The sequence below is a fragment of the Rhopalosiphum padi genome, chromosome 4 (assembly GCF_020882245.1).
Source record: "Rhopalosiphum padi isolate XX-2018 chromosome 4, ASM2088224v1, whole genome shotgun sequence".
Classification (NCBI taxonomy): Eukaryota; Metazoa; Arthropoda; class Insecta; order Hemiptera; family Aphididae; genus Rhopalosiphum; species Rhopalosiphum padi.
In genome coordinates, this window is record NC_083600.1 from 30,026,369 (window position 1) to 30,051,763 (window position 25,395).

General features: G+C 25.5%; 4 protein-coding genes across 8 annotated transcripts; 2 read left to right on the plus strand and 2 right to left on the minus strand.

Annotated features, from left to right (window-relative positions):
• Positions 1 to 211: 211 nt before the first annotated feature.
• On the minus strand, positions 212 to 8,570 carry LOC132931013 (syndetin). Of its 2 annotated transcripts, XM_060997189.1 has the most exons (18): positions 8,275 to 8,570; positions 7,211 to 7,402; positions 6,899 to 7,035; positions 6,655 to 6,832; positions 6,407 to 6,595; positions 6,070 to 6,270; positions 5,869 to 5,998; positions 5,577 to 5,745; positions 5,093 to 5,282; positions 4,837 to 5,019; positions 4,482 to 4,739; positions 4,244 to 4,345; positions 2,499 to 2,690; positions 2,257 to 2,415; positions 2,066 to 2,187; positions 1,814 to 2,003; positions 1,596 to 1,723; positions 212 to 809 (listed from the first exon to the last, which is right to left on the minus strand). In XM_060997189.1, exons 1-17 carry the CDS (start codon positions 8,317 to 8,319, stop codon positions 1,616 to 1,618), a joined length of 2,745 nt encoding a protein of 914 aa, XP_060853172.1. In that variant the 5' UTR covers positions 8,320 to 8,570; the 3' UTR covers positions 212 to 809; positions 1,596 to 1,615. The 2 variants fall into 2 exon arrangements, with proteins under 2 accessions (XP_060853172.1, XP_060853173.1); XM_060997190.1 differs by lacking the exon at positions 212 to 809 and having other exon boundaries at positions 1,524 to 1,723.
• Positions 8,571 to 8,727: 157 nt separating this feature from the next.
• LOC132930666 (cellular tumor antigen p53-like) lies at positions 8,728 to 12,882 on the plus strand. Of its 3 annotated transcripts, XR_009662261.1 has the most exons (9): positions 8,728 to 9,006; positions 9,142 to 9,312; positions 10,569 to 10,767; positions 10,857 to 11,082; positions 11,153 to 11,366; positions 11,444 to 11,605; positions 11,668 to 11,764; positions 12,086 to 12,144; positions 12,501 to 12,882. XR_009662261.1 is itself a non-coding variant. In XM_060996655.1 (7 exons), exons 1-7 carry the CDS (start codon positions 8,968 to 8,970, stop codon positions 11,692 to 11,694), a joined length of 1,038 nt encoding a protein of 345 aa, XP_060852638.1. In that variant the 5' UTR covers positions 8,728 to 8,967; the 3' UTR covers positions 11,695 to 12,052. The 3 variants fall into 3 exon arrangements, 1 of the variants encoding a protein (XP_060852638.1); XR_009662260.1 differs by lacking the exon at positions 12,086 to 12,144; XM_060996655.1 differs by lacking the exons at positions 12,086 to 12,144; positions 12,501 to 12,882 and having other exon boundaries at positions 11,668 to 12,052.
• On the minus strand, positions 11,846 to 14,652 carry LOC132928882 (peripherin-2-like). Its single transcript, XM_060993816.1, has 4 exons — positions 14,648 to 14,652; positions 12,490 to 12,792; positions 12,228 to 12,432; positions 11,846 to 11,905 (listed from the first exon to the last, which is right to left on the minus strand). Exons 1-4 carry the CDS (start codon positions 14,650 to 14,652, stop codon positions 11,846 to 11,848), a joined length of 573 nt encoding a protein of 190 aa, XP_060849799.1.
• On the plus strand, positions 13,700 to 19,220 carry LOC132929233 (cullin-4B). 2 transcript variants are annotated; one of them, XM_060994426.1, is made up of 2 exons: positions 13,700 to 13,981; positions 16,429 to 19,220. In XM_060994426.1, exon 2 carries the CDS (start codon positions 16,468 to 16,470, stop codon positions 18,709 to 18,711), a length of 2,244 nt encoding a protein of 747 aa, XP_060850409.1. In that variant the 5' UTR covers positions 13,700 to 13,981; positions 16,429 to 16,467; the 3' UTR covers positions 18,712 to 19,220. The 2 variants fall into 2 exon arrangements, with proteins under 2 accessions (XP_060850409.1, XP_060850410.1); XM_060994427.1 differs by lacking the exon at positions 13,700 to 13,981 and adding an exon at positions 14,344 to 14,904.
• The last annotated feature ends 6,175 nt before the right edge of the window (positions 19,221 to 25,395 follow it).

Below are 25,395 nucleotides of genomic sequence, written 5' to 3' on the forward strand. Positions count from 1 at the left end.
ATCGTTATTTAAACTATCAGTAATCAGAAAAAAATTAGAACAAATAAAATTATATTTTTAGGGAGAATACGAGATCACGCAATGTATATTATCAAACTTTACATAATATGATGCAACAATAAAATCTTTATCCTACTTTAAGGTTAAATGATGTCACTGATCAAGAATAGTTCAAACTAAATTAAAAAACTTTAGTTTTGATAGGTATTAATAGAATTAAAGAAATAATCCATATCAAATTATTATTTCTCTATATACTAGTTTTTAAAAGTAAAAAATTGATTAGAAAAATCAATGTTTTGTAGTAGATTGTTAATTTCAGTTATTGTTAACTTATAGGTCTAATATTTATAATTGGATAATAATAAAGGATTTAAATTAGAAGTAACTTCTAATCCCCATTCCCCATAGATTAGTAATTATGAATATATGCTTAGGTATAAGTTATAGGTACCAAAAATCACATTGAGGATTATACATATTTTAGAATTATAATATGTATTTATAAATCTTGATAGATATTCCTAGATTAGTAACAATGAAATGCTAAAAACGTATTGTATCTATTGTTAACTTGTATGAGTTATCAAAAGGGGTAAGAGAAGTTTTTAAAAATATAAGCCAGCATTGACAATATCTCTCATCAATCTTAACAAAATGTTACTAAATAGTAAATTTATCAGCTTGGTTCCTATTAAAAATTAAGTAGATTAGTAGGTCATTGTCAGATCATTTTTCTTGAAATCCACCTCATAGTTATTGAGCATTTGTTGAATGCTTACGAGCATAAGCTTTTCTTCTGTATTACTCTAAAAACATCATCAAAATAATTTTATTAGCACTAGGCTATAAATATTCATGTCATATCAAATAAATACAATTTATATCATTATGGTTGTAATTAATTTTGAGTTGAAAAATAAGGATAATGAGTAGTATCAACTATTCAGTATTATTACATAATATATGGTAAAATGATAGATAGAAAGTATTTGATGAGTAATTTGGCGTTTCTGTAAGTAATGCAAGTATGAGTCATTTGGTATTTACTCCAAATATGAACTAATCATATGTGTTATGAATTAATGATGTATGATTAATTAGCAATAATCTATTATTTGATTAAAATTTCTAGTAATGACAGTATATAAGTGAACGAGAATAGATACTTAAAAATAATCAACATTAGATTGTGTAGTCTTCCCTAAAGGTATGTTTGGAACAAAAGTAATTAGAAAATTAATTACTAGCATCTAAATTTTGAAAACAAGGGGAATTCAATAGTGCATACATTTAATTATAGAGAGAAAACCAGAAACTTTAATTTGTATTTGTTATGGTAATTCAGTGTATAAAAAAATTTAGAAAATTAAAGTAAATAAATGATGTTGGAAGAAAATTTCCAAAATTTTAGAACTGAGAGACAAAAAATGTGTTGAAATCTACTTTTGATTCAAAAATTGGTTAAATGAATATGAAATTAACTGACTTAATTAGGTTGAAATATATATATAAAAAGCATGTTTACCAATTATTAATAATTGCATAATTTATAACTGAATGAATAAAAATAATTAAAAATAAATAACTAATACATTTAGTAATGAAAATGAGATTATCTTTGTTGAGATTCTTCTAATAAATTTGTCAGCTTTTGTCGTAACCGTTTATTGTTTTGACACACACAGTTTATAACAGCTAATAGTTGTTTATGTGTGTATTCCTAAAAATTTAAATGCGTACAATTAGTTATTTATACAGTTATATTATATATACTGTTTATTAATTAAATACATTAATAAATAATTATAACCTGATGATCTCTTGTCCATGTCTCCAATGATGTTTCAGGTAAATAATAAGCCTTGATATACACTTCAACTAGTTCTTTATGCGGTAATGGATTGATAGGGCAAATTGAGTTTATTTGTGACATGAACTGCGTGAAATCAAGTTGCATTAATGCTCGACCAGCATTTGAACATTTTTTGGCTAATGAAAATCTACAATAACAATACCATTGAATATAACAAAAAATTTGAATAATTATATTACACAATTTTACCCTTCGATAAAAACAGACGACACTAGAACAGCTATAGCTTCCCAAATAGAATGTAATACCTGCTCATTTAAGTAAATATTTGATGTTGATGTTTTAAGAGTTTTAAAAAATACTCGTAATTCCTAAAAACATTATTATTTATTGAATAAGAAAAAAAATTTGATTTTCATAACCAATACAACATAACATACTTGGAGGAAATAATCAACATATTTGCTGTGTTCACACATGATATCTTTTACCTCCCAATTGACTTTGGTCATCATGCTAAGTACTTGATTATAATCAATAGATTTACACACCACACGACCATATACTGGCTTTCGTAAATCTACAGCTACTGCTACAGTCTTAAACAAATATTAAATACAATTTGTCTTTGTAACAACTCAATAAACAAATGTTAGAAATTAGAATTAATAACTATTTGTACTTGATTATAAAATTGCTGCAGTGAATAACTGCTGGTATCCGATGTTAATAATGTATTTAAATAAGTATGTAATAGCTTGTATTGCTCTCCTAAAAACATTAATGATTCTACAGCAACAATTCGTTCAGAAACACTATATAAATTATTTGCATCTGATAGACTTAACACGTGAAGTGCTACAGGTTCACGGATCTGAAATCAAATACAAATTTTTTCATACAAATATTAATATACATAATATTAAACATTTTCCTGTACAAAAAACATTTTTCATTTTGATCTACTTAATGACAAACAATTATGAACAAGAAAAACTATACACTACAATAATATGATTGTCTATCTTGTTATATTCATTTTAACAGATACATTGTAATTGCAGTATGCGCTTTACCTCAAAATATTTAAAATATGTTTCTTTTCATATATTTTTTTTTGTATAATTTTATTTCATTATCAAAATTAATTAAGAGATTTTTTCTGATTTAAAATTAGTTATGATTCTTCATTTTCAATAAAGCGTGAAATTTTTAAACATGTTCATATCTTAAAATGACACTTACTAATCCGAGCAATGTCAACAATTTACTAAATATAACTAAAAGTTATAATATGAGTTACAATTGATGGACAGCTTATCATAGATAAAGTATAGCAAACAGTTAAAGGTGTGACTAATTTAATTTGAAATTATAAATGACTATTAATTGTCGAGCTGTTTTAAAATATAATATGCAGGCATAACAATTGATAAATTGCTATCAAGAGTAAAGTACTAAAGTACATAAAACAAGATAATCATATTAAAAATATGCATGTTATTGAAAAAAATATCATGGCCTAACCTGACAAAAGGTTTTGTATAAGCTTAATTGTAATTTGTATCTAAAAAATATATATTTTAATATTTTATATTAATTTTCAAGATTGGGCATTAGTAAGCTTAAAAATTAAATTATTTTTAACTAGGTTATACATTTTTTAAATATCTAATGTCTAATTTAATTAATTTGTCTGGGTCCCATATATGCAGTAACTAATCAGTTAGATTTATAGTCAATTGTTTTCTTAATATAAATTAATATTATGGAATTACATGGATTAACATATATATATTTTTTTTTACAAATGAATATTTTTATATAAAACAAAACAAAATTAATAAATAATTATAAAAATGATTTATTATAGTAATATTATGAATATTGTAAATACTAAATTTTAGATTATAAAAATGTTTAATGCATTACTTCTAGGGTTAAAAAGGTATCAAAATAACAAATATAAAATACAAATACTTAAAATAAATATCCATAGATTACAGTTTCATCTAAACATATTCATTAATCTCTTAACAATAACACTACCTACTAGATATCTGAGTTTAACATTAAAAAAAAAATAATTATGCCTCTTGGTTCCTTAAAAATTAACCTAAATATTTAAAAATTTCTGTTAATGGGGCCTAATATTGGATTTTTATAAAATATACTATTTTTAGTTACATATTTTTTTTGTGTTAATACTTTATTAGTTTTACAAACAGTGGTTTAGTACGGATTATAAATATTTAGTTTAAAAAATAAATGCTACAAGTTTGTACATTTTATAAGTTAAAAAATAGTTACTTTAATCTTTAAATATAATTTATATTTTTGTATATTGAGTATTGACTATTACAAATAAAAAACATTAGTTAATTTGCTCAGTAATGATTAATTGTAAATCAAAATGTAAATACTTACAAATGGATCTTGATTTTCAGAATTACATTGAATCAGAGTGTTGCATATTCTTGTTATTACTGATTGAAGCTTTACACTATTTACACCACTACATATTTGAGGCTAAAAACCACATATAAGGTATTTATTTAGTAATTTTTTGATTAACATTTAGTTTATTATAAATATTTCGTACAGTAACAATAAAACAGTAACATTTAAAATTAAATTAAATTTAGCTTATGCTTTTTGAACTTACCAACATGTCTGATGTAAATAACAAATGGACAGAATACAAATAATATTCAAACAGTTGACATAAGCAAGTGACTACATCTTCTGATATTGATTTTAATATATTACATATTTTTAAGTACTTTCCACAATGTCTCATCACTGTTAATGTTGTATTTGTAAGCAAAGGTGGTTTTTCATAGTTATCTGCTGTTATATTATAATTATCTGTGTCTTCATAGCTGTTATTAGTATCATCACTACAAACACTATTTCCATCCATCTAGAGAATACAAATAAACAACATTAATACATCACAAAAATTGTAAAAAATATATTTTAATATTAATGATATACTTAAAAACAAAGTTTGTTATTACTTCTGTATCCAATATATCTTCACAATATGTAGAATTTAAATCAGTATCAAATGGTGATTTTTCTGATGAGAAATGAAAATATTCACATGTACTAATAGAGCTACTGTCCATAGACGAATTTCTACTATGACTTAGACGAGATGAATCACTTTTTTGGATATGATTTTTAATTGTTCTAAATTCCTTATGGTAAAAATAAATAAAATATAATATATTAATAAAATCATTAAAATCAAATATTTCATTATTTTCTTACTTGTAGTTGAAATAACTTAAATTCACGTTTTACTGGACAAGGAGTCCAACTTTCATTTTCAAAAAATATTGTTAGCTCATCCAGACAATTTTTATGATAGGTATGAAAATAACTGATACAAGACTTTTTGGTATCATTTTGTAATTGTTCTGATTTACTATTGCAAAATTCTTCACCAATTTTTATATGCCTAATATATAATATAATAAAAATAATAGATAAATATAAATTATTGCTTTATTGTTATAATATAACATGGTATAATTGTTATCGTGTTGAGATGATAAGTAAAAACACAAAACTAAATAAAGAGTATTAATAAAAATGAAAAATTGATTAATCTTCATGATTAAAATGAAGTATCATTTCTTAAAATAATTAATTTAAGTTTAAATTAATGTTTAAACCTACGTAAATTAAAATAATTTAAGAAAAGAGTGTTTAGTAAACTGCATTTGTTTTTAAAATAAATAATTTTTAATACTTGTTTAATATAGACAACACTTGAAGAAAGTCGTCAAATTTGAATTTTGTCATATTGGAATTGAATACTAAATTAGATATTTTAGTAATGATGTCACCCCATAATCGTGTTGGACCTATTTCAAATTTTTTACTTATATATTCTTGATTAACACATTCTTCAATATCATCTAAAACATACACATTGGTAAATATTATAACAATAAGTAATTACCATTATTAAAATTATATTGCAATATTTATTCAACCAAAAAAGGTTTAAAAAGTTATTTACACAATACCAATATTTATACCTTCAATATCTGTACTAATATCTTTAAATTCTCTATGCCAATCTGCCGCTTTCTTATAGCTTTGTAAAATATTCCAAAATATTTTACTCAATGCAATAAGACACGGAATTAACTGTTCATCAGGAACACACTATTTTAACAATAATATAACATTATTTCAATAATAATAAATAGTTTAAGAAATAAAATATAATGGATAACCTGACACAAAAGGGCAAATGAATTTTTATTGTTTTCCACCTTATCTGCATTCACAAATAAATTTATTGTATCAAACGAAGCACTATGGACTGCTGATGTATAATGCATATGCAATTGGTCAATAGCAATTCTTGTTTTACCCAGGCGCCTATAAGCTTCTTGAACAGCTGAATACTTTTCATTATCAAAATTGAAACACATCTAAAAATATATTTATATAATTTAATCACTTTTAGCCAATGTAAAAAACACTATAATAATTTTAGTTAGTAACAATTATCACAATTATTATTATTTTTAAAATATATTGTCTAAGTAATTATTTGATCCAACATACATTTGATAAGACAATGTCTAATTGCTCTTCGGTCATAATTAATGCATCTTGGAGTTTAATAGATAACGCAGCAATGCAAGTAAATTGTTTAAAAGCAGAAGCACCTTGTGTGCATTCTAAAAGTAATGCTATTCCTTTGGCATAATTAGCTTGAGAAACTAATTCTTCAAGTTTTTTTTCAGTTTGTAACTAAAAATATACATTATTTTGAAGAAAATATAAGAACAAACTGATGTATTTTATCTTACCAGCATTTTGATACTATTTAAAGAATTTAATAAATCGAGGATTAAAGATTTTTTTCTGCAATTACCCAAAAGGCCCAAACCAGCTGTAGTGATTTGTCTTTTAGCTAGTTTTAAGCGATTCTTAGCATGTTCACAGTTTTCTAGACTAGATTTTAAATTATTTTGTAACATGCCAATTCTGAAAAACAAAAAAAAAAATTATAATAATATAAATAATTTATATATATTATAAAAATTAGTATACTTGTCTAATTCATCATCACACGCAGCTTGATTTTCAAGAATTAATTGTAGCAGTTGTTTCTCAACAATTTCATGTTGTACCCTTAGTTTTTTTATATCATTGGCAATCAATTTTTTATCAAGGATTCTTGGTAATTTCTAGAATTAGTAATACATTTATTTAAATTGCATGCAAAATAATTGGTTCACTGAGAAAAAATAATGATAATTATAAAGCAACAATGTACTTTCAAAGAGAACACATATACAATTTGTTTTCTCAATGAACTGATTTTATATAATAAATTATTTTTAACAATAGCGTACAACATACTTCTAGTTCAAATTTAGTAAAATCGAAGTCAGAACTGTTAAAATATACTTGATCTATATTTGATACAAGTTCAGCATCACACTTTTCGACAAAATTTTCATTATTTACTGCTTTTAATAAAAGTGAGTCACTTTTTCTTTCAGGAATGTCCCAAAAGTCTTGTGATCCTATTAGTGGAACCTTCACAGCAGTCTATACAAATATAAACAAAATATAAGTAATTTATTATTATATAATATACATAATAAAAACAAAATTGACAGTATGTAAGAAATAAACAAAATACAATTTTGTTTTGCTCAATTAATTTATTCTAATAAATGGTAAAATTAAATAATAATATTGTAATTTATTATATAAGTGCAGAAAATTAATAAAAATAATTAATAATGTTAAAAAAAATATATTTTATTTTAATATTATTTATAGAAATAAACCTAAACTTTCCATGACTTTCTTTTACAAAGATTTGTTTTGTAAATAATTACAAACATTTAAGTTTATGAAAAGAAGTATAAAACAGTATATACAATATGTTTTGGTCCAATGGATAATTATGATTTCAGATTCTGTAAACTAACTATAACACATTTTATGTAATTAGTGTATTCAAAAATAAATAACTATAGACTTGAATTTTTCACTAAATATTTATATTTATTTGATATGATATAATTTTTGCTTCAATTTATATTTAATACCATTTTTGATTAAAAGTAAATAAGCTTGAAAATATAACTCAAGATTCTTCAATTGACTTAATTGGATTTTGTTGAAATGACAAAGTGACAAGTGATGTATATATAAATTATCTATATAGATAGAGGCAGATATACGGTCCTCGATTAGTATAATTTTTCTGTATTTGAATTGAATTAAAATTTAATATATACATTACAATGACCTTCTAAATACTATAAGATGTATAAAACAGAGTGTCTTTTTCACAGTATTTTAGTATAATACCTAAAATTATGTTTAATTGAATATGTTAACTAAATTGATATTTCTACATAATATACAAGGATACAGATATCATTAAGAGTGATTAAATTCATACACACCTTAGCATCTAAGAGATTCTTTAGTTTTTGTTTGAATTCTGCCATGCTGTTTTGGTTTTAATAGAAAAAAATTGAGATTCTTCTTTATTTTTTTTTAATTCTATTGACATTTTTTATCGTAAATACATAACATTAAAAATATTTTAGATTATTGTATTACACACATATGTATGCATATATATATAAATATATCACATAACGCTTTATATACCAGCGGGTATACATTTTTAACAATATAAAAATAATTAAACAATAATATGAATTTAAATCACAATTAAAAAAATACTTATAAAATATAACATAAATATTAAATTATGATACGTATTACATATCTCTTTAATCTTGCTTAGAAATTGTACTGATAAAAATTACTGATTATAAGTGATAAGTCACTCATTCATGGAATAAAATGAATAATCAAAAATATTGAGATTTTAGAACAACAACGTCCTGTGTCCAAAGGTACCTATCGTCGATATGTCGTTTACGCTAGCGAAAACAACCACGGCCGTGGTTCCACCGTTATATTCACAGAATAACGAATATTGGTCACTAATCTTATCTCTAAAAGTCTGAACTTGTTTAGACTTGAAATACCTTGTTATTACATGCTTCACAATTACCCGGAATTCCAAACTTTTAAACTTGTAACAATTTTTTGTATTTTAAACAGTCTAAAGTGCTATACATGTAATGGATACTATTAAATTTGAAAAAGAGGACGTAAGTGAGGTGAGTTATTATTTACGTTTATCTACACATGTATTTTTTTTAGCTTAATCAAAAAGTTATTTACCTATAATTATAATTTAAATTTTATTAGGTTAATTTATTAATTATTTACGTACTACAAATGACAATTTATAGGTGGACAATAGTGAAGCCGAGACGGAATCACCATCTTTCAGTGAAGAATCAGAATCTAGTTACCAACATTTAAGACAAACTGGCTTACAAATTTGTACTGAAGATTATCCTGGGCAATTTAATTTTAATTTTTATTTAGATGTTACAGAAATGTCTAAAAGACATTGGATGGCAAGTATTTTTTTTAACAATAAATATTTGTTGCTTTTGGTGAATTAAATTTAAAAAATATTTTTGTTCATGCTATTTAGCTATTTTCTTGTGTAATATTGCTTTTACTAAGGGTAGATAAATAAATGATTTTTATAAGCACTTTTAAAGATCTTAAATAGACATCTATAACATAACATTTGATGTTAGTTATGTTACTTAGTAATTTATATTAAATTGTAAATTTTCTTTTATTACAAATTATTTACTTTAATAGATGATTATTTTAACGTAAAACACTCATTATTTTATAAGCTATTAACGTTTTTAAAAATAAATTTTTTTCACAAATTATTCACAATTATTTTTATATACATAAAAATAAAATCAAAATAGTTAAATAGTCAAGTGTACTTTAATTGTTTTAATTGGCCATCTGAAATAAAAAAAAATATATATGTGATATTTAATTATATAATTAGTTAGCTATAAATGATTTTCACTCGTAGTGTTTATAAACATGTTATATTTATTGTTACTACCTAGATCCAAATTTTAAAATCATACATATTTATATAAAATAAAAGTTTTGATGGGTAGGAGTGATGGGCCAATATTTACTGGTGTACACTTGACTACCATTCCACTCGTATAAATCACAAATAATTATAAGTTATCACTCATTGACTACTCATCCAATAAAATTTTTGTATATCTAAGCATTTTAAAAATTATTCTACTTTGAAATAAGAATTTAAAACTGTTTAATAGTGTATACTGTATTCTATGAATACTAGTATTGTCATTAAATACAAGAAGTAATAAATATAGAATTCTTTCAAAGATGTTTTATAACTTCTTAAAATTATGTAAAAATAAATATTTCCAATAACACTAATAGTTTTAGAAATAATGAATGTTCATGGATAAAAGTATTACTTGGTATAAAATAATGCATGATTTGTGATTTTCTGTAAAAATTGTTAATTTTAAAAACATGTAGGTAATTATTTATTTAGATATCATTATAAAAATTTATATTAAATATAAATAACATTTTTTAATTCCTCTTATAATTGTTGAAGTATATTTATTTGGATATTTAAACAAGATACATAATTAAATCCATTTCTGGTATTATTTTGAATAACAAAAAAAATGTAGTAATTTAATTATAATTTATATCAAATTTTTTTTTTGCTTATTGTTTTATGTGTTAGTTGTAATTGTTGTTTTTTTAAGCTAGGAATTCATCTGATCAATTATCTATGTTTTAGTATTCTGAAACTTTGAATAAAGTATACATTGATATGAATAGAGTACTGCCTATTCAGTTCCAATGGCAATTTGATGATATTGGATTAGTAGGACTAAAAAGTCTTCAAATTCGTGCTTTACCAATATTTGCAGACTCTGAATTTCAGCAGTTATCTGTCAAACGTTGCCCTATACATATTATGCAGGATAAATTATGTGGTATAAAATAAATTAAATAATATTTGGCTGTAAATTTACGTATTCAAATTTAATTTTACTAAATTAATTTGTTTTAAATTTGATTTTAGATAGAAAAAAAAAGGAACATATACTTTGGTGTGAACAAAGTGATGCCATATATGAACAAAATCACATAAGTCAAAGGCATAGTGTTATTGCCATTGTTCATAATTTTATTCCTTGTTCAGATTTTAAAACTTACAATGTATTATATAAATTTATGTGCAAATCTAGTTGTAGTATGAGTCTTAGTCGAAGACCCATTTATATAATTTTTACTTTAGAAACATTAAAGTAAGATGTTTGCTATGCAATAATGGCTTTTTGAACAATTTAACTAATACTTTTTTTTATTTTGTTTTAGTGGACAAGTGTTAGGTAGAAAAAAAATTGGTGTAAAAGTTTGTAGTTGTCCAAGGAGAGACATGTTAAAAGAAGAAGAAATAGAAAAAAAAAGAATAGCAGGAGTAAAAATTTTTAAAAAACGTACATCATTAACTGATGATAATGAAATTCCGGGAAAAAAACTGAAAACTAATAATGATAATACTGAAGATAAAATTTATGAACTACCACCAGTATGCATTTTTATTATATCAATCAATTTTAATATTAAAATTATTAAAATGAAAATTAATTTTATAATGATTTTTAGTTACCTATTCTAGGAAAAAGGTTATATTTAAGCACTTTAGAATTATTACATGGTCATTTTTTGGGTAGTGCTGTTCGAGAAGATTGCTTAATAGACTCACATCCTTTGATTAGCATGCTTTCTGATCTTATATCTCAAGTGAAATCTGAAAATAATAATCATGTAAGTTATTAGATATTGCTTGAAAATGAATATAAAGTTAAAATTACTTTTATTTTATTTAGAATAAAGCTGAGTCAGAAAACCCATGAACACAAACAAATTAAAAATTAAAAAAAAAAAAAAAAACATTGATGTGATAATAATGACAGCATTATAAAAGTAATTTAATTAAGTTAAGACAATTTAATTGTTTCTTCTAGAATGTAAAAAAATATTTTCATCTTCTGTAATCATTAATTTTCATTTTGAATTGTGATCGTTATCTGTATAGCCTTCATATTTTACAACTGCAGAAATAATCTAAAATTAAAAGTATAAAAATTTAACTGTAAATATATTTATAACAATAAAATTGTATACATAAATATTTGTCTAAATTTACTGTAATATTATATGTAAAAGTTTTTGAAGAATTCTATAAATTATAACTACCGTCTACCTATAACTGAAAACTAATTAATTTAATTTATTAACTGTTAGGTGCAAACAAATTATGTTATTCAAACTGACAATACAAAAATAAAGTGATGTTACAAAAGGTAAATTGTATTGTTGTACCCACTTCATTATTAAAATGTTTTTACAATTATTTTACTATTTCAATCACTTGTATTATTATTACCTGAATGACCAATACAGCATAAAATAAGTATGTTGTGAATGCAATAGAGTTAATTTTATTAACTATTATGGAGGAACAACTATTTTGATAATATTTTTCTGGATCTGGTAGTTCACAATCTGTGAATGTATTGCAAATAGCATTAGGTAAACAACAACTTATTGGTGCAGCTGGTATAATGAATTTTCTGTTTTTTTGTGTATATCTTGAATAAAGTTTTAAATAATATCAATCTAATTCATAAATTAATATTATTTTGTACTTTTTTAATAGAGAAAATGAAGATAAAATAATTGGTGAAACCCAAGCTGTTTGGAACCAATCTGTATTTTTGGAACTACCACAGCAATAATAATGTTGTTGAAATTGATTCCAAAACAATTGCCAAGCTCTATTTGTGGAATATTTATTGAGACTAGCAGTCAAAATGTTTTCTACCTCTCCAGAAATTATTTGCAAAGTAAATTGTAAATTGGCACAATAAGAAATAAGTACTATGGCTTCGACTGTAGTTATCACAACATAAGATCTCAGTTTTAGATTTTTCTTTGTTAATGCCACTTTTCTGAAAATTAAAAAATAATTGTTGATTATTCAAAATGTATACATTTTACAAATGAAAATTTAGTTTTAATATATAATTGTGGGGAATCTATTACTGGCTAAATTTATTTAAAACCCTGGCTAATGAAAATTATATTAAATTTTGATTTAAGGCCATCTTCAATATTTTATAATTTTTTATGTCCACATTTATACAAAATTATTATACGTCCTCTCTAAAATGGTCTGATCAGATAAAAAAACAATGTGTAGATTTTTTGAGATTTTGAATATTTCATCACTATTAAGTATTATTGTTGTCTTGTAAATCTGAGGATATTTATTTATCACAATGAAAGTTTACATACCTACATATATGTATTTGTTAAGTTATAATTGTGTTTTATTAATATCAAGATCGGCTTTTTTTTTTAAGGCTTTACATTTTGTAGTAAGTGAGATTTAACTAATTTTATGAGAGGCTAGTTAGAAGTAGTTTTATTATTTATTATTATTTAGTCCAAACAAATTGAGTTTTAGAGTAATAATTTTACATGATTATTTTATTCTTGTTACTCTTTTACTATTACCCAGTACCCTTGTCCCTTTATGACTAGATTCGTTTTTGTATTTTCTACTGATAGATGATTAGTATGGGTTCTATTTTTACATCTTTATATTTTAGACTATTATTAGAATATAATGTTAGATATTTATTTAAGTTTATAACCGCGATTCATTTTCAAAATGTTTTCTATGTAGTGTGTGTCAGGCGTTACGCCGCCACTGTGCATTACGAATTTACGAAAAAACGCAACGGTTTTCAGTGGCGACACTGGCACCAGAACGCTTACAACGCACGTGTATGGCTGACGAATGTTGGCACTTCTGAAAATTATGTACAGGCTCAACATGAGTAGTAATAATAATACAATTGTTTACAGAATAATAATCATCATATTATTTAAACAGAATCCTGGTTATCACGATAGAATTTAATATTAATGGAGCCTTATTTGTAATAGTTGTTAATAATATAATTATTATTGTTCGTTTATAGTAAATCATCGTCATCTGAAGCGGTTCATAGCAGTGTTCGTCGTTCCCTGCGGTCCATCTACCGCCAGAACCTGACCATCGTGCCATGCACCGGCAGTAGACGTATTCGTCCGCGCAGACCGAGTGGCGAATACCATCCCCCAAAAACCGAGGTAATAACATAGTAGTAGTCATTTAAGCGAGTTTAGTGTAATTATTTATTAAATATCATTCTCGGGGCTGTTTAGGAATTGTTTCGGTTGCGTACAATTTTTCTAAAGCAGTCTCGTTTGCGGAAACGCGTATTTGCGTTAAAGCGTTGCCGGCACTAAGCCACCAACGTCGCCGCCTCTGGGTTTGACACATGCTGTCAAACGATCTTCATAGTTTGTTCCTAGCACCGTTTTAATGATATTTATAATTGTTTTCAGTAGCGACTTATTTGATAATATGAAGTTTTATACACCATGTGTACAATAATGTTTAATGATTATATATATAATAAATATTTGTGGACTCGTGGTCGTGATTGTTATTACTATGTGGTCCGACGTCGATAATAGCAAATAATAAATGTAATGTAGTAAATATACTGTGGTAAATGGTAATATTGTTGAATGTTGTATTGTTGTTATTCAGTGGGTAGAAGTGGGGGATGTGTAATCAACAGGGAGAAATTGAGAAACCTGATAAGCGTATACCAATATTACCAAATACCAATTAGACTTACCGCTATTGAAAATAGATAACCATTAACCTACCGCCTGTAGTGTCTGTATTCAGTATATCAGTATATTTTGTAGTTTGTTTAGTCTGGCGTCTGTATAGTGTTTACTTACGGCATGTTTCGTTTCTGTTCGGTTTTTATTTTGTAGTTTTTATTATGCTGCGACAACTTACGAATCAGTTACTTTTTAAATACTTAGGAAAGTGTGTAGACAGTTTAAAGTTCCAAAAATAATATGACCCAATAGATATTTCATGCTATTCAAGGCCAGTTCTGTAATATATTTTTAACATTGATCTCCTTGATGTTGTCCTCATTGCGTTCAAATCGAATAAAATATTAAAATAATATTGAAATTATTTAAATTAAGTAAGTTTTGTTTACTCTTATTTACACATTATTTCTATTTAACTGGTTAATTTGGTAGTAATTAACTTTTTGAATTGATTCAATAATATTAAATTTAGTAATTTTTCTTAGCTTTATATTGATGTCAGTAAAGGCTTCTGGTGGTACCAATTATTTTGTGAGGCTAAATTTATCCTCCCCTTCTACCGTTTTATAAGTTAGTCATCATTTTATTAATTATGAATTATTTTGTTTTATCAATAAAAAAAAAAATTAATTTGGAATTGGATTGTTTCTCACATATAACAAGTGTTGTCTTACATCTGTGTTCAGCAGAAACAGATTTGCATTGTTATTTATAATACTATAATAAATTTAATTAACCTATTTTCAAACTTAAATATTAGTATATTATTTGTGTTAATACGTGGGATTTTTACTTAATAAAGTTGTTAGTGCCAAATGTCCTAGCATTTTATTACCTACGGATAAAATGATAAATGAAAAAACATAACTATAATCATATAAATATAAACAAAAAAAATAAAATAAAATGGTGCAAAGGGAAGAGATATATTTTCTTATCTCCCCCGTAAATATGCCACTGTTCTTACATTCATTAAGATGTACCTACTACTCATAACTTGTTTATAAATTGAAATATTAATATGATCAATATTCAAACACAGATAATGTGTTTATCTTTAATTTTGACTAGATATTTACTTCAATTCACTAATATTAAAGCAAATAACTCAAAACTGATTCTGGTAATTTACTTTGTTGTACATTCTTAAGACAGAGACATATATATGTAAAGATCTCTTAGGTCAAGCTTATTAAAGTTTATTCAAAATTTGAGTTTCTTTTAAAATAAAATTACAACTGATTACTGAATCATTTAGAAAATTATTTTTAATGTATAGAAATTCTGCGACGTACTAGAATTTAAAATTAATAATATTTATATGATAATTAAAACAAGACAAAATTAGTTTGTTTATTTAAACACTGCTGTCCTGTATTATTATTGTAATACTGCTCACTTGATATTTATTTTATAATTTTTTTATTTTTATAATGGAACTTGTCTTATTTATATTTATTATGTTTTTAATGTGTACTTCTGGTGTACATTTATTAATTAAGAATTATTGAATAAAACCTATAACGGCTATAACAATTAATTCTGTTGTATTTTTAGTATAAAGAATAATTAAAATAGTATATATTTTTTCCAATCATTCCATATCAATTAGTATAAAATATACTCTGTCCAGCAAGAGAACGCGTTGCAGACTGACCAAAATCAGTTGTTCTGTGCATTTCCCAATGATACCCAGCCAAAAGCAAACCAGTTTTGATGTGAAGGGTTGCACAGAATCGGCGCGTTTTCTCACTGGACAAAGTATAGAAATATATTAGGTTCAAGCTGGCAATTAATGCCATTGATGAATTCATAATTTTTTAATTTATATTTTTTGTGTAATTATTATTGAGAATTAATATTTTTAATAACTATATTTTGAAAATGTTTGTTTTCAGAAATATTGAAATTTGTTTGAACTTCTTCACAAATTAATCATGGCAGATACAAAAAGACCTAATTTAACGGCATTGAATGGTCTGTCATTAAATGCATCATTAAAATCCAATCCTACAAAAAAACTAATAGTGAAAAATCTCAGAAATAAACCAATGTTACCGGACAATTATCAGGAACAAACATGGAAGAAGTTACGTGAAGCTGTTATTGCCATACAAACCTCAACTGCTATTCAATATACTATGGAAGAGCTGTATCAAGCTGTAGAAAATATGTGTAACAATAATTTAGCAGCAGCGTTGTACAATAATCTTATTGAGCTTAGTGAAGCGCATGTTAAAAAGCTTTTATTGAATTTTACTGAAATAACAAATGATAAAATTATATTTTTAAAAAAAGTAAACCATCATTGGTCATCACACTGTCAACAAATGTTAATGATACGCAGTATTTTTCTATATCTAGACCGAACTTATGTACTTCAAAATCCTAATGTTAATTCTATTTGGGATATGGGTTTGAATTTGTTCCGTCATCATATTATGCTAAATACTAATGTTCAAAACCGAGCAGTTGATGGTTTGCTTCTACTCATAGAAAAAGAAAGACAAGGTGATATGGTAGATAAAACATTACTCAAATCATTGCTTAGAATGCTTTCAGATTTAAAAATATACCAAGATGCTTTTGAAGGAAAGTTCCTACAGGCCACTGAACGACTATATAATACTGAAGGTTCACGATTAATGCTTGAGCTTGAAGTTTCCGAGTACTTGTATCATGTTGAGAAGCGTTTAAGTGAAGAAAATGAACGTCTCATTCATTATTTAGATACATCTACGAAGTGGTCATTAATACACACAGTTGAAAAACAGTTGATAAGTGAACACGTTAGCTCCATATTACAAAAAGGATTGGAACAATTGCTCAATGAGAATAGACTGGACGATCTAAAGTTAATGTATAGCTTACTGACTCGTGTAAAAAAAGGACTTACAGAACTCTGTATAACTTTTAATGGTTACATAAAAAAATATGGACGAACTATTGTCATAGATCCAGAAAAGGATAAAACTATGGTACAGGAATTATTAGATTTCAAAGATAAAATGGACATTATTGTAAAAAAATGTTTTCAAGCAAATGAGAAATTTGGCAACAGTTTAAAAGAAGCTTTTGAACACTTCGTTAACCAACGAACAAACAAACCTGCTGAGCTTATTGCCAAATTTGTTGACTCTAAACTTAAAGTTGGTAATAAAGAATCTACAGAAGAAGAGCTGGAGAAACTTTTGGATAAAATTATGGTTCTGTTTCGGTTCATTCATGGTAAAGATGTTTTTGAAGCTTTTTATAAAAAGGATTTAGCTAAAAGATTGTTACTTGGGAAGTCTGCAAGCGTGGATGCTGAAAAAAGTATGTTGTCCAAATTAAAACAAGAATGTGGTGGAGGATTTACATCTAAACTTGAAGGTATGTTTAAGGATATGGAGATTAGTAAAGACATAAATGTGGCTTACAAACAGTATTTGGCGCATGTTAAAGATATCCAACTCTCTGTTATTGACATGACCGTTAATATATTGACTATGGGACACTGGCCAACTTATGCCGTAACAGAAGTGGCCATGCCCAATGAAATTATTGAATATCAAGACTGTTTTAATAAGTTTTACCTAGCCAAACACAATGGTAGAAAATTACAGTGGCAGCCAACTTTAGGTCATTGTGTATTGCGTTCTCAGTTCAAGCAGGGTAATAAAGAGCTACAAGTTAGCTTGTTCCAAGCAATGGTGCTGTTATTATTTAATGAATATCAAATGCTCCCCTTTAAAGATGTGAAATCTTTGACTAACATGGAAGATACTGAATTGAGGAGAACACTGCAGTCATTGGCATGTGGTAAAGCAAGAGTGTTGATAAAGTCTCCCAAAGGACGGGATATAGGTGATCTTGATCAATTTTCGGTCAACAATGATTTTTGTAATAAGCTATATAGAATTAAAATCAACCAAGTGCAAATGAAGGAGACAAATGAAGAGCAGAAGGCAACTGAAGAACGAGTATATCAGGATAGACAGTACCAAATGGACGCAGCTATTGTGAGGATCATGAAAATGCGCAAGTCACTCATGCATAATCTTTTGATCAGTGAACTATTCAATCAGCTCAAGTTTCCCGCCAAGCCAGCCGATTTAAAGAAACGTATAGAGTCTCTTATTGATCGAGACTATATGGAAAGAGATAAAGATAATCCTAATCAATATAATTATATTGCGTAATTTTTAAATTTGCAAATATGTTGGTTTCTTTATATTTTTAAATATGTCGAATGTATATTTTCAAATTTATATGTGTGTATATAATGTATTTGTTTATAGAGAAATTACTGGTAAGACATAGATAGTTTTCTTCCAATATATTAGTGATGTGATTGCGTTATGATAGCAGTCTGGCTGTTAGATTATAGTACTCATCTTGTTTTTATATTAGTAATTTAATACAATATGTTTTATCTTATGGAATATGTTTTCTTTTTTTCCATTCTATTTTAGCATCTTATCATTCTTATCCATATGTCAACTTGTTTAATTTGGATGTTTTATTTTTGCATAGTTCACTTATTTACTGTGTTTACCTCTGATATAATGAATACATTTTATTAATGTAAGGAAATCATGTATGTTTGTGAATATTATATTTTATATTGTTAAAATTTAAAAAAAAAGTAATTAATTGCTTTTTGTATGAATATTGTAAAGTTGTAAAAATATGAAAAATTCATAGTTGATTGTATTGTTTTTTTTTTTTTTTTTATATATCATCTTATTAAAGGTAGGAGCCTCTTTTTGGTATAATATCAATGAAAAAAAGTACAATATTTGTAGTAACTAGTAGTACCTATTTAGTTTAATATTTTCTATTATCGTTATAAATGTTGTGTTCATTTAAATATACTAAAAATAAATGTAATATTATACATAATATAATATAATATCAACTATCAAGGTTGGGCAAACCAAAGCCAATGATTGTTTCTACTTCAGTTTGCAAACTATGAGAAAATAAAGTAAAATATTCAACATTTTAAACAAATGTTCTTTCTAGTTTGAACTTTATTTATTTTATAAAACTATCTTAGCATTATTTTTCTTCCAATATTATATTATTTCTGTATTTGACTATTGGAATTGGATATCATACATTTTAATTATAACGACTCAATGACTGCAAAATCTTAGTTATTTGATAATTTATGATGATAAATATTTTTGTTTATCAAGAAATGGTTAGGTATTTACCCTTTATTAAGTAGGTTTTTAGTAAGGTCTAAGTACTATAATTAGCATATATGTTCTAATTCCAAGAGATATTTCAATGTTACTTTTAGTCAAAATTATTTTCAGTTAATCCAGGATCGGTTACCATCATACAATGTCTATTAACTGTATTTAAACATATTTATCTGTATTAGGTATCTATTTGTTGAATAATTGCGTTAATATTCTGGTATTTAATAAAATAAATATACCAACAAACATTTGAATATTATATTGTATACTAAGTAGGTGGGTATTTTTATCATAAGTCTACCTACCTATTTAATATTTATAAAAATATAACTTTCTGTTTGTAGCTATATACATTATTGTACCTACATAGATGGATGAGGAGTAAAATTACCAGTAGTTCCTAAAACAGTCTATTGGTTTTACATTTTCATTAGGATAAAATTGGGAAATTGGGAAACATCAATAATGTTTTGTATGAAACTATTAATATGAAAATATGTTTCTTGTACCATTATTTTTTTTCTTATTGTATTGTTGTTATAAATGTCACTACATAAAGTGATTTTTCAAATATGCTCACTCCATTTTTATGTTTGAATTATGCATATATTCAAATTTTGATATTTTTTAAAAATTTTAAATGTAATTATAGACGATATTTTCGAGTACTTATATTTTTCACAGCATTTAAGGAGTATCCTGTATTCCTGTGGCGATACCAACTTAATTTTTTTAAATGAGAACATATATGTTTCATGTTTTAAAGCAAAATGTGAATCAGGTAATTTTTCTGAAAATGTTGACGTATTGTAATCGAAATTTGAACGAAAACTTTCGGAGTTAGTTATTATACTTTAAATACTAAGGAATGAGGATAATAGTCCATGTTTTGAAAACTGTCAGGTACAATATTAATCTATAAGCATTTAGTAATAAGTAGTAATTATTAACGAATAGTTTATATTGCATACCGAATTATAATTATCGAACTCGTATCCATTTACAAATAATTTTTGTATAATAGATTATTATCCTTAATTATAAGTATTTAAAGTAGAATAACTCCCGAAGTTTTCATTCAAATTTCGATTATAATACGTCAAAATTTTTAGAAAAATTACTTGATTCACAGTTTGCTTTAAAACATAATATATGTTCTCATTTGAAAAACTTATGTTGTTATCGCCACAAAATACTTCTAAAATGTTGTGAAAAATCTAAGTACTCAAAATTATCGTCTTTAATTACATTTAAAAATTCCAAAACTCAGAATTTGAATGTGTACCTACATAATTTAAGCATAAAAATGGGGTGAGTATGCTTAAAAAATTACCTTATAATAATATATAGTATACTTATATGAAACGTGTTGTGGCGGGTGGCGTGGTGCGATAAACTATTTGACATATATTAATTTTATACAAAATCCTTCTATTTTTAGATAATAAAAAAAATTAATTTAATTTCTAAATACACATAATTGTTATTATTAGCATTATTGAATAATAATGCTACTATAGTAGTATAGTCTAAACATTTTTCATTCTGATCAGACGTATAATAAATTGTAACCATAATATTTAGGAAAAAAAGTTCCAAATAATTCAGCCATAGGCCTATTATTATGAATTAATTTAGGGCCCGGGGGTTTTGTGCACCCCTCGGTATAGTTGCGGCACTGCAGTAAAAATTAAATCCCTCCCCCTAAAAAAAATATGCGATTATGTTATAAACTTATAAATAAAAACTCATTTTAATAATAAACAATAAAATATAAAATACACCAAAATTGTTATTACTTAGTATTATAATATGATAATTAATAATAAACACGCCCCCTAAATAATAATATTGCTTCAGCTTCACTGAACACAATATTGTGTATGGTATTGATATTTATTATTTATATATACAGGCGCGAACGCAGGAAAAAATGTTGTGAAGGAGGGGGGGGGGTTGATATATGTTCATTAATATTATACTTTTCATTTGTAGGTCGGTAATTTATTTTTTGTTCCTAAATTTCGTGGGGTTAAATACCCAAAAATCCCCTGCGTTCGTGGCTGTTTATGTACGTTGTTGCTTACTTGAACCGGTGTATGTTTTTTTCCGTGTAGTCTGCTAAGTTGATGACGGTCACCGAGAGCACGAAAAAAGAGGACAAAATCGAATAGAAAATTATGTCAGATAACCATTCTTGGAGTGGACTGATCAATCGGTTTTTCATGTCTATTACCAAAACTAACTGGGCGATTGTGCTAAACGTTAATAGGCATCTAAACGACGCAACGAAAGTTCCGAAACGTATAAATGCTTTTTTGTCCATTTTTCGCATTCGTTCCTAAAATGATGGATAGGTATTATCTTTATGTTGTTCAGTAATTACCTAATTAAATAGTATTAAAGTATATTTTATTTGTATGTTCGTGTATTTTTAAAAATCGACGGAACAGAGTCGACGGAATTAGATCGAATATTAAAGTCACATCATAGGAGGAGACTGTTTTATTGTTATATTTTATAGATGGCGATCAGAGCGTAGTAACACTAGTAACTAGGTAACCCACGATCATAGTTACTCACCAGTCACCACGTCACCAGCTATGTCAGCTGTCTTATAAATGCAATGCAATACTATACCTTCTTTTTACATTTTGTAATAGGTTAAAACCTAAATCTAGAACCCGTGTTACGGGACGTTAAGTTAAATTTTATCTATTTGTTGTAAACTGTAGATATAGCTAAGTTATAAATGTTCTAATTGTCTTTAATTTTGAACATTAATAAGAATACAAATAATAATTAATTAAGCTTTTGTTTTACCAATAACTCTTGGTCTCTTACAAATTATAATTAAATTAAATTAAGTATATGGTTAGAAATAGTATGATATTCAATTTTGTATCTGCAGTAGTTTGATGGAATATAGTGGGGGCAAGATGAAGCCGGGTATGGCCAATATAAAGTTTATAAGGATTTTTGTCTAAAGTAGGTTAGTAGATACCTTTATAAATCTATATATTTTAATTGAGGAAAATTCAGTATTTTATATTGGGATCATTCAAACTTGAGAAATGATACTGACATCGAACTATAACTGTTTTACGTACCTATTATATAAAGTTCGAAAACAAATACAAATTATGTTATAACGCATAACAATGTAGGTATCTGTTTTTATTAACAAACAACAAATAATTGAATTAAAAAATTGTTTCTCTTCAACGAACAGAGTTTCAACTTTCAAGTGGTACTCCCCCTAATTGGAATAATAATGCATTTAATTATTTTAAAGTAGGTACACACAAAATAATATTTGAAATTAATTTACCATATAACACAAAATATTTTTCTCCGTTCAATGGATTCAGAATGTACACATACTGTTAAAAATTACACATATAAGAAATCTTGGGAAATTGTAGCCAGCTATTTATTATGGTGCAAAGATGCAGGTAATTTCTAGTTACCTAGCGCATGCAGTATGTAGCTTCTCAATAAACCGCATTTTCTTTACAAAATCAAATCTCGTAATTTACCGTTATTTTAGTATTCTAATATTGTTCTCAATGAATGTAATCATTTTCTGATTGAGCAATCTAATTATTTGTATAGTTTTTTGATAAGATGATTGATGAATAGACGTTTTGTATCAATTAAATTTTTTTTTTATATTTATAAAATTGAATACTTGTTCTGGTGAGGCTTATAAAATGAAGAAGTAAAAGGAATAATACAATTAAGGTCGTACTTGGTCTATTAAAAAGGTATAATGTCGAAAATAAGATTCACTATTGGGTATTATGGCGTTATGACATTATAAGATATTTTATAGAGAATTGCCTATATCAAACTCCTTAAAAATAGTTCTTTAAAATTCTAATTATGTTATTAAAATAAATAATATTTCTATATAATTCACTGTTGGGTTTTATAAATTTCATTAAAGTAAAAATTAATTATAGTTAGGACAAGACTACAGAACAGACTAAACCATAAACACTATACCAAATACCAATAATATGAAAACATTTACACAGAAAATTCACTGTAACGTGTTTTATCAAGAGTTTGTTAATATGGTGTACTTAGTCAAAGTCGAAAGTCTCAAGGGGTATACCTAACGGGTTAGGTATTATATTGCTTAGCTATTCTGAACTCTAAATTCGCCTCCTAAACTTGTTTATTTCAAACGATTCCTATCATAAGAAACTCAGAATACGAAACTTTAGAGAAGACCTACCTCTAATTTATGTTTTAATCTGAGTTTAACAAAATTCATAAATATAGCTTATAAACTTATTATAACTAATATAAAAATTTTAGAGGTAATTGTTTAAGTATTTTTGATTTATATTTTATTATGATAATACTTTTACAAATATAATATAAGCAATAACGATAGTTTTAAATGAAATAATTGCAAAAAAATAAAAATGTGAACATTATAAAAATCATAAATTTAGACAATAATAATATGATTCATTAAAAGAAAACAAAGTACTACTCATAAGTACTTAAGTGTTGATAGGTAGAGTGAAATGGATCAACGTAAATGGTATCTAGACATGTTGGACTAACACTCCCTTCATAGTTCATATATAAAACTTTAAATTAATTTAATTAATTAACTAGACGTTTGAAATTTGAATTTAATATATTAAAACAATTAGAAAAATATAATGTTTTGGAACATTAATTAAACAAACGTATGCTGTTGTTCACAAAAGTAAAAACATGAAAAATATTAATGATGAAAAATAGTAAAAATATTATTTTATAATAATTTGTATCTAGTATCTAATGAATTCAAACTATGTTGTAGAAGAAAATATTTTGATAAACATTAATACTTTTCATATTGCATGTTTACCAATGAAATAATAATCATTTGTATGGTACATACGAGTATATACATTATACATACATAAAATGTATAGTTAACATACAGGGAAAATTTAATTATTTACTATTGTAAATCTTTTAGATTCTGAGCGATGAATGTATTGATTTTACAATGGTGTGTTTTAAACACAATATACATGAAGGAAGTGTAATTCCCAATCGGAAACGTCAATGTTGTATCAATTGTATTTTCTGTGGTCTTACCAAATAATAGTTGTTCCGATTAAAAATGAACTAAAGGTATATAACTATTATAACTAATATAACTATATAATTCGTGTTTGTTTTCCGTACAATGATGTAGTAACTATATAGTCTATATAGACTATTCTGCTGATTATTTATTTATAATATGATGGTCGATTCTAATTTAATATCATTGCCAGGTTTTCAAGCCAGTATGTGTTGTACTTTGTATTATAATTTAAATGATACAATAAAAACAATAAAAATATAATAATTAAAATGGATTTGGAAGAATTTTCAGATATTTGTATGACCATCGACCATAACTGAGGTACTTACTTGAATACCTAACTATCATTATCAAAGAATCTAATATGTTGAAAAGTAGTTTATTATTATTTAGTACTGTGTGTGCGCCTATTGCCTACATGTAAAAAGTATAACTGATTTTATTTTATTATACCATGTACGTTTTTATAAAGTTATAACACATGACATGTGAGAACTTAAAATTTTATAATTTTTTTCCTGTTAAATGTTCAAAAAAAAAATGAAAGAAAGCCAGGAATACATAAATAAGAT